Source organism: Notolepis coatsorum (genome assembly GCF_963971535.1).
Source record: "Notolepis coatsorum genome assembly, contig: SCAFFOLD_4868, whole genome shotgun sequence".
In the NCBI taxonomy this organism is placed as follows: domain Eukaryota; kingdom Metazoa; phylum Chordata; class Actinopteri; order Aulopiformes; family Paralepididae; genus Notolepis; species Notolepis coatsorum.
The window spans coordinates 1-10,306 of NW_028170359.1; the positions used below are offsets into that span (position 1 = coordinate 1).

At 46.3% G+C, this 10,306-nt stretch overlaps 1 protein-coding gene across 1 annotated transcript; it reads left to right on the forward strand.

Annotated features, from left to right (window-relative positions):
- Positions 1 to 844: 844 nt before the first annotated feature.
- LOC311248551 (netrin receptor UNC5C-like) lies at positions 845 to 8,183 on the forward strand (the record flags this gene model as incomplete). Its single annotated transcript, XM_084339416.1, has 3 exons — positions 845 to 994; positions 3,132 to 3,296; positions 8,003 to 8,183. Coding segments are annotated over 3 exons (496 nt in total), but the record flags the coding sequence as incomplete, so codon positions are not given.
- Between the last annotated feature and the right edge of the window lie 2,123 nt (positions 8,184 to 10,306).

The window sequence follows — 10,306 nt, forward strand, 5'->3', positions numbered from 1 at the left end:
GTCAAGTGTTTGAGAAAGAACGTTTATTCCACACATTGTCTTTTTGTATGTGTCGCTAGTGCAAAAGTATATTTTGTATGTATAGGTGTGTGTGTGTGTGTGTGTGTGTGTGTGTGTGTGTGTGTGTGTGTACACGTGTGTGTGTGTACACGTGTGTAGGTGTGTGTGTGTGTGTGTGTGTGTGTGTGTGTGTGTGTGTGTGTGTGTGTGTGTGTGTGTGTGTGTGTGTGTGTGTGTGTGTGTGTGTACGTGTGTACGTGTGTGTAGGTGTGTGAGTGTGTGTGTGAGTGTGTGTAGGTGTCGTAGCTAACAGATGATGTGTAGGAGGACGCTGTAATAAGGAAGATGGGCACATGCATTTGAATATAAGCTCCGTCGCCAAGCTGCTCTTCAAGAAGTGTCTTTCCCTCTCCTCAGATGTGTAATATCACTGTCCACCTACATGGAGGGGAGATAAGCCAGGATTATTATATTGGAGAGGAGTATTGGACACGTTATTAAGTTTGAGAATGGGTAATCACAAGAGAGAGATGTGCCTGCGGGCGGACGTCTCCCAGGGGTTGGGAAAGCCGATTGACGTGTACTTTACGAAGCCAGCACAGAATGCCTCGGATTTTACTATTCTAAACTGTTACAAATTATTTGGATATTTCTGGCAAAAGTAGCTCTTGAAAGTTGACAAGCAGCTTGGCAATGATAAACTGTTTTGTTTCAGTTTTTCTCTCCAGCAGCTATAGATGTCACAGCTCTTGTTGAGGTTGACCTGCATGGTGGCATGTCATGTTCTGACGCAGACTCGTCTTGACACGCGTGTGTGTGTGCGCGTGTGTGTGTGTGTGTGTAGGAGGTCCTGCAGATGGAGAAACAGATGGGAGGAAAGTTGCTGGATGAACCAAAGACCCTCAACTTTAAAGACAGCACCCACAACTTGAGATTGTCCATCCACGACGTTCCACACACACTGTGGAAGAGCAAACTACTAGCCAAGTACCAGGTAAACCAGCCTTATATACTCTCAGGACACACATGCTAGCTACTAGCCAAGTACCAGGTAAATCAGCCTTATATACTCTCAGGACACACATGCTAGCTACTAGCCACCAGCTAAACCAGCCTTATATACTCTCTGAACACACATGCTAGCTACTAGCCACCAGGTAAACCAGCCTTATATACTCTCAGAACACACATGCTAGCTACTAGCCACCAGGTAAACCAGCCTTATATACTCTCAGAACACACATGCTAGCTACTAGCCACCAGGTAAACCAGCCTTATATACTCTCAGAACACACATGCTAGCTACTAGCCACCAGGTAAACCAGCCTTATATACTCTCAGGACACACATGCTAGCTACTAGCCACCAGGTAAACCAGCCTTATATACTCTCAGGACACACATGCTAGCTACTAGCCAAGTACCAGGTAAACCAGCCATATATACTCTCAGGACACACATGCTAGCTACTAGCCACCAGGTAAACCAGCCATATATACTCTCAGGACACACATGCTAGCTACTAGCCACCAGCTAAACCAGCCTTATATACTCTCTGAACACACATGCTAGCTACTAGCCACTAGGTAAACCAGCCTTATATACTCTCAGGACACACATGCTAGCTACTAGCCAAGTACCAGGTAAACCAGCCATATATACTCTCAGGACACACATGCTAGCTACTAGCCACCAGGTAAACCAGCCTTATATACTCTCAGGACACACATGCTAGCTACTAGCCACCAGCTAAACCAGCCTTATATACTCTCTGAACACACATGCTAGCTACTAGCCACCAGGTAAACCAGCCTTATATACTCTCAGAACACACATGCTAGCTACTAGCCACCAGGTAAACCAGCCTTATATACTATCTGAACACACATGCTAGCTACTAGCCAAGTACCAGGTAAACCAGCCTTATATACTCTCTGAACACACATGCTAGCTACTAGCCACCATGTAAACCAGCCTTATATACCCTCAGAACACACATAGCTACTAGCCACTAGGTAAACCAGCCTTATATACTCTCAGGACACACATGCTAGCTACTAGCCACCAGGTAAACCAGCCTTATATACTCTCAGGACACACATGCTAGCTACTAGCCACCAGGTAAACCAGCCTTATATACTCTCAGGACACACATGCTAGCTACTAGCCACCAGGTAAACCAGCCTTACATACTCTCAGGACACACATGCTAGCTACTAGCCAAGTACCAGGTAAACCAGCCTTATATACTCTCAGGACACACATGCTAGCTACTAGCCAAGTATCAGGTAAACCAGCCTTACATACTCTCAGGACACACATGCTAGCTACTAGCCAAGTATCAGGTAAACCAGCCTTATATACTCTCAGGACACACATGCTAGCTACTAGCCACCAGGTAAACCAGCCTTACATACTCTCAGGACACACATGCTAGCTACTAGCCAAGTATCAGGTAAACCAGCCTTATATACTATCAGGACACACATGCTAGCTACTAGCCAAGTATCAGGTAAGCCAGCCTTATATACTCTCAGGACACACATGCTAGCTACTAGCCACCAGGTAAACCAGCCTTATATACTCTCAGGACACACATGCTAGCTACTAGCCAAGTACTATGTAAACCAGCCTTATATACTCTCAGGACACACATACTAGCTACTAGCCAAGTATCAGGTAAGCCAGCCTTATATACTCTAAACACATGCTAGCTACTAGCCAAGTACCAAAACACATGCTGCCATCAAAGTATCACATGGAATACATAGCAGCACATATCACAACTGTTGAGTCATGTTTTTATTATTATCTAGTTGATTGACTCAGGTCTTGATACGAGGACTAGCACTAGACAACAGGTAAATATGAGCATATTTGAGCTGTTAAACGGTTTGTTTACGTAAGTGTTGTTAATAAAAACCAATGTTCAGGTTTATGATGGATTAAGAAAGTTCCAAACATATTTTCTGTCTACCGAGAATTAGAAGAACAGTATATGAATATACCCCATATTTACAGGATATGGTTAACTCTTCCTCCTCCCCTCTCTCTCTCTCTCTCTCTCTCTCTCTCTCTCTCTCTCTCTCTCTCTCTCTCTCTCTCTCGTCCTCCCTCCATCCCTTCCTCCAGGAGCTGTCTTTCCAGCAGGTGTGGAGCGGCTCTCAGCGGAGCCTCCACTGCAGCTTCACCCTGGAGCGCTTCTCCCCGTGCACTGTGGCCCTGGCCTGCAAGCTGTGTGTGCGTCAGGTGGAGGGGGAGGGCCAGATCTTCCAGCTGGACACCACGCTCTCAGAGGTACGGGGGGGGGGGGGGGGCTCAGAGATCACTTCAGATCAGTCCTGGGATATCTCCGGTTCCCCCACTTCGATTCCGGCTCCTGCTCCCGGCAGCGTGTTGCAGTCAGGGTTCGCACAAGGTCCTTGAAGTGCTTAGTGCTTGATTAATTTGACGGTCAGGGCCTGGAATTCCTTGAAAACAAAAATTAACAAGGTGCTTAAAAAGTCCTTGAAATTCAAATCAACCATTCACATTGAATGTTTTGTTCATACAATAATTATTTTTTATTTTAACCCTTATGCCCCCCTAACGATTTAGCAGAGTTGTCACCTTTAAAGATTGCATCACGTTCAAGGTCATAAAAAACTTAATTTGTAATATTTCGTTCCAATTCTTTTTTTATGAATACCACTATGAACCTAACTCAACATATCTATCAAAGATTCCAAATATTTCCGTTTGTAGGGTTAGGGTTAGGGATAGGGTTAGGGTTGGGGTTGGGGTTAGGGTTAGGGTTGGGGTTAGGGTTGGGGTTAGGGGACTGTTGAGCAAGTGTTGGGGTGGGCATGGGCACAGGGATGAGATTTTACCTTCTCCTAATCTTTCTGTCTGGGTAACCCTAACCCTAACCCTAATGGCAAGAAAAAAAACACCAAGGTTTTTGTGAGGCTAAAGTCTTTAACTTTTTTTTAGAGGTATTCTAATGATGATCCTTTTATATATTGAATATATATCAAAGATGACCAATCTGACCCAATTTCATGACATAATAATCAACACAGCCATCGTTGTACACAGAAACACAAATACATATAGGCAAAAAAGACTAAATAGTCGCTAAGGGGGAAAAACTAGCTAGAGCATCTGACGAGTCGCTGTCTCGCGGGCTCCAACTGCTTTTCCTCATTTCTTCGCGTGTGATGCTCTAAGTAGCTTGCTCTAGCTGGAAGATGCTTAAAAAACAGCATTTAAAAGTAGGGATGCTCGATATTGGCTTTTTTACCGATACCGATATACCGATATTGTCCAACTCTTAATTTCCGATACTGATATCAACCGATACCGATATATGCAGGGTTTCCCCCCCAAAAAACGGAATAATTTCAGGTAATTAACATTACATATCTTGTTGTGTAATTAACACAACATTATGCATACTTTGACAATAAATAAAATAATAATTAGTTCTTACTTGCTTGCCTGGGTAAATAAAGGTTAAATAAATGTAAAAAAAAAAAAAAAAAATTGCCAATACCGATATTTTCTGATATCACATTTTTATGCCAATATCGGTAGGCCGATAATATCGGACATCCCTATTTAAAAGTGAATTGTATCCTTCGCGTGACATCCTTGAAAATGAACAATAGTGCTTGGAAAAGTACTTAAAAGTCCTTGAATGTCTGTGGGAACCCTGTGAAGTGTCCTCGAGCGAGACACTTAACCCCCTAACTGCTCCCGACGAGCGGGTCGGCACCTTGCGTGGTCGCCTCCGGCGTCAGAGTGTGGATGTGTGAGTGTGAGACGTAAGTTATAAAGCGCTTTGGATAAAAGCAGTTATATAAATGCAGTTAATTTACTGTATTAAATCATTGCCGTCCTGTAAGGAAAGCGTCTGTTGTTGATTCCGGTGACCTTCTCGCATCTACGTGAATCGCAACATCACAGGCCCTCTTGGCACCGAGCAGATGAAACCCATTCGAAACCTAATCCCGAGTCCTTGGAGATACAATGACAACAGTGACACAGTCATACTGTTACACAGATCCACACGCACCCCGACGGAGGGAGACAGATATCATCACCAGCGTGTTCCCCCGTCGGCGTGTCACCTTGCACACCGAGCCGTTTGCTCGCAATCAGAGATAATGCAGAGCATTCGCTTTTATTTTCCCTATCGCCCTCTATTGTGTGGGGCTTCAATGAGTTTAGCCTCTCTCGTCCCTCCCTGCCCCCCTCCTTGATTGCCGCGCTTACACACACAGACAGACAGACAGACGAGGGGTCTTGAACCCGCGGGGGGCCTTCATCTAGTCCTGTCTTTTGAGAGTTCCAATACAGAGCGGAGAGAGTGGGGAGCAGTGGGGAATAATCGCCCCCCAATCCCCACTGCCGCTCTCGTCACCCCAACAAAAGGCCTGCTTGCCCGGAGAATAGAGCCGGAGAGATGGGAGAGATCACAGGGGCTTTGTGCTCAGTAATGAGGTGAATCACCACCGTACGGGCCGCTGGAGCTGCCTGGCCTCTCGGTCCGTTTGTCTCCCCCCCCCCCGCCTGGCGGGAAGCTGGAGGCACGGCGGCGGAGAGAGAGAGAGAGAGAACTGTAAAATGAATGCTTCAGACTCTCTCCCCCGTGGAACGGTTAGTACCTGAAAAGGCTCTTTAAAACCTGTTCACTACCAGACTACCAAAGGGGTAACCCTTTCACTGCGACAATATAGAAGGTTAACCCTTTCACTACCACACGACAAACGGTTAACCCGTTCACTGCGACAATACAGAAGGTTAACCCTTTCACTACCACACTACAGACGGCTAACCGGCTGTAGTGTGGCAGTGAAGGGGTTAACCTTCTGTAGTGTGGTAGTGAAAGGGTTAAAAGTAAAAGGAAACCCTGAAGTGAATTTGAGGTGAACAATTGCGAGTCAAAACAGAAGATGGGGATGGGGGAAATGAAGGGTTGTAGCTTCAGAGACGGTACAGTATAATGTGCTGTCGATCGATGGTAGACCAGCCATCTACAGCCTGGCGGATGTCGCATCACGGTTCACACAAGGTCCTTGAAGTGCTTAACGTGCTTGATTTTTGACCCCAAAAAAAGTCAAGGCCTGGAATTCCTTGAAAGTCATTGAAATTCAAATTAACCATTCGCATTGAATGTTTTGTTCATCCATGATCAAATTGTTCTGAATCAAGAAATGAAATTTTTTTGTTCTGTTTTAATCAAATCTGACAAATCTGTCTTGCGTGCTCCAACTGCTTTTCCTCATTTCTTCGCGTGTGATGCTCTAGCTTGCTCTAGCTGTCAAGCAGGCCAAGAAGATGCTTAAAAAACGGCATTTAAAATTGTATCCTTCGAGTGACATCCTTGAAAATGAAAAATAGTGTTTGGAAAAGTACTTAAATGTCCTTGAATTTCATTTGGCAATGTCTGTGGGAACCCTGTCACATCAAAGGGGTTGAAAATGAACAGGAACAGTGTTTGTATCATTTTTGACCTTGTGTTGTCAAAACGCCTACACAGACGCACTTACACATACAACATCGTTTTCAGACAACATGTTTCGCCTATAACTGTGCTTGACAAAACAATCAAGTATAGCCAAGCATACTTGCCACCGTACACGTCAGGGTGAGCAGAGGAACAGCATGACTGCCTAACCCTTTCACTACCACACTACAGACGGTTAACCCTTTCACTACCACATTAACCGTCTGTAGTGTGGTAGTGAAAGGGTTAACCGTCTGTAGTGTGGTAGTGAAAGGGTTAACCTTCTGTAGTGTGGTAGTGAAAGGGTTAACCCTTTGCCATGTGGCAGTGAAGGGGTTAACCTTCTGTATTGTCACAGTGAAAGGGTTAAAGCCTTCACTAGTCAGATCCCTGTTTAGATGTACAGTAGCCTAAAGCCTTCACTAGTCACATCCCTGTTTAGATGTACAGTAGCCTAAAGCCTTCACTAGTCACATCCCTGTTTAGATGTACAGTAGCCTAAAGCCTTCACTAGTCACATCCCTGTTTAGATGTACAGTAGCCTAAAGCCTTCACTAGTCACATCCCTGTTTAGATGTACAGTAGCCTAAAGCCTTCACTAGTCACATCCCTGTTTAGATGTACAGTAGCCTAAAGCCTTCACTAGTCACATCCCTGTTTAGATGTACAGTAAAGTCTTCACTAGTCAGATCCTTGTACATCCAGCAATAACAAAAAGCAGTAAAAAAAAGAAAATCCTATAAAAAGCTACTTTTGCTTGAGAACACTATTTCTTATGTTCTCGCTTTCGTTTCCGTTCCTGAAATGTGCAACTTTATTGGTTTTCATTTTTGTTTCTTGAACTGGTTTCAAGACCTGACTGCCAGCCAACCCTACATCATCTGGTGCTAACAGTTCTCTCCCCCTCCTATCTTCTCTTCTCTTCTCTTTTCTCCTCTCCTCTCCTCTCCTCTCCTCTCCTCTCCTCTCCTCTCCTCTCCTCTCCTCTCCTCTCCTCTCCTCTCCTCTCCTCTCCTCTCCTCTTTTCTCTTCTCCTCTCCTCTCCTCTCTTCTCATCTCCTCTCCTCTCCTCTCCTCTCCTCTCCTCTCCTCTCCTCTCCTCTCCTCTCCCCTCCTCTCCCCTCCTCCCCTCCCCTCCGCTCCCCTCCTCTCCTCTCCTCTCCTCTCCTCTCCTCTCCTCTCCTCTCCTCTCCTCTCCTCTCCTCTCCTCTCCTCTCCTCTCCCCTCCTCCCCTCCCCTCCCCTCCTCTCCTCTCCTCTCCTCTCCTCTCCTCTCCTCTCCTCTCCTCTCCTCTCCTCTCCTCTCCCCTCCCCTCCTCTCCTCTCCTCTCCTCTCCTCTCCTCTCCTCTCCTCTCCTCTCCTCTCCTCTCCTCTCCTCTCCTCTCCTCTCCTCTCCTCTCCCCTCCCCTCCTCTCCTCTCCTCTCCTCCCCTCCCCTCCCCTCCCCTCCCCTCCCCTCCCCTCCTCCCCTCTCCCCCCTCCCCTCCCCTCTCCCCTCCCCCTCCCCCCTCCAGGACACCCAGAACATCGACACGTCTCTGCTCGACCCGGCCAGTAACATCACCACCCTGGTGGGGCCCAACGCCTTCCGCATCCCCCTCTCCATCCGACAGAAGCTGTGCGGCAGTCTGGACGCTCCGCAGACCAGGGGCAACGACTGGAGGATGCTGGCTCACAAGCTGAACCTGGACAGGTGTGTGTGTGTGTGTGTGTGTGTGTGTGTGTGTGTGTGTGTGTGTGTGTGTGTGTGTGTGTGTGTGTGTGTGTGTGTGTGTGTGTGTGTGTGTGTGTGTGTGTGTGTGTGTGTGTGTGTGTGTGTGTGTGTGTGTGTGTGTGTGTGTGTGTGTGTGTGTGTGTGTGTGTGTGTGTGTGTGTGTGTGTGTGTGTGTGTGTGTGTGTGTGTGTGTGTGTGTGTGTGTGTGTGTGTGTGTGTGTGTGTGTGTGTGTGTGTGTGTGTGTGTGTGTGTGTGTGTGTGTGTGTGTGTGTGTGTGTGTGTGTGTGTGTGTGTGTGTGTGTGTGTGTGTGTGTGTGTGTGTGTGTGTGTGTGTGTGTGTGTGTGTGTGTGTGTGTGTGTGTGTGTGTGTGTGTGTGTGTGTGTGTGTGTGTGTGTGTGTGTGTGTGTGTGTGTGTGAAAACAGCACATTATGCAGCTCCTTCATGCTGCTCAGGACAGTGTGTGTGTTGGTGTGTGTTGGTGTGTGTTTGTGTGTGTGTGTTGGTGTGTGTTTGTGTGTGTCTCTGAACTGTGCATCAGGCAAAAATAAAAAGTCAAATGCCACCAAAGCAGCCTTAGAGGATCCGTATAAATCACTGTCAGTGTCCTGTCACCCTGTGGGTACACACACAGTCATATACACATACATATACACGCGCGCACACAAACACCCACACAGGGATAGACTAGAGAAGAGGAGAGAGAGAGCGAGAGAGAGAGAGAGAGAGAGAGAGACAGACAGACAGACATACAGAGACAGAGAGAGAGATTCCTCCTGATCTCGTTGACTGTGTGTGTGTGTGTGTGTGTGTGTGTGTGTGTGTGTGTGTGTGTGTGTGTGTGTGTGTGTGTGTGTGTGTGTGTGTGTGTGTGTGTGTGTGTGTGTGTGTGTGTGCGTGCGTGCGCGTGCGTGTCTGTGTGTGTGTGTGTGTGCGTGCGTGTGCGCGCGCGCGTGTGTGTGTGTGTGCGTGCGTGCGTGTGTGCGTGTGTGTGAAGTGTGTAAAGTGTGTGTTCATCTGTGAGGTCTCAGCTCAGTGGGGCGGCCTTATCATAGCCAGCAGCCGCAGACAGAAAAGACCACTGACAGAGTGTGATGCACACACACACACACACACACAGACACACAAAATGTCACATGCCTTCTCTCTGTTGAAAAGAAAGGCTTGATACGACTGAGGAAGAGAGGGGAGAGAGTGACATATTGAAGTTGGACGACGACAGGATATCAGCTACTATAGAAATATTAAAATCATAATTTGATGCAAGCCTGCAGAACCCTCCGTACAAACTCAAGTAACCCCTCTCCCCTAGATATCTTGTGTTTCGTACAGTCGATAAATCTCCAAGACCAACAAAAACATTTTGCCGTACACATTTATAGAATTTATAGAAGGGGATTTTTACAGAAGAGAACCTCCTTTGGTTTATCAGACATATTAACCCTTTCACTACCACACTACCAATTGGTTAACCCTTTCACAGCGACAATGCAGAATGTTAACCCTTTCACTGCCACACGCCAAAGGGTTAACCCTTTCACAACCACACTACAAAAGGGTAACCCTTTCACTACCACTACAGAAGGTTAACCGTCTGTTGTGTGGTAGTGAACAGGTTAAAAAGTTATCATACAAACAGCCACATACATCAGAATCAGCTTTACTGTCACACCTTCTATTCCTTCAGGAGTTTGTTCTTCTGGCAGCAGCAACAGCATCAATATAAAGTAGTACAAAAAGAGGAAGCAATGAAACAGTATGAACATTTAAAGATTTGCAGCATAGCAATGATATAACGAAAGATAGCACTAATTGACATTACAATAGTTACAATATAGTAATGGGTAGGTGCAAAGTGGCAGTAGATTCAGTGATAAAGTAGTCACTTTAACCCTTTCACTACCACACTACAGAAAGTTAACCGTCTGTTGTGTGGTAGTGAACGGGTTAACCTTCTGTAGTGTGGTAGTGAGAGGGTTAACCATATGTAGTGTGGTAGGGAGAGGGTTAACCATTATGTAGTGTGGTAGTGAAAGGGTTAACCTTCTGTCGTGTGATAGTGAAAGGGTTAACCTTATGTAGTGTGGTAGTGAAAGTGTTAACC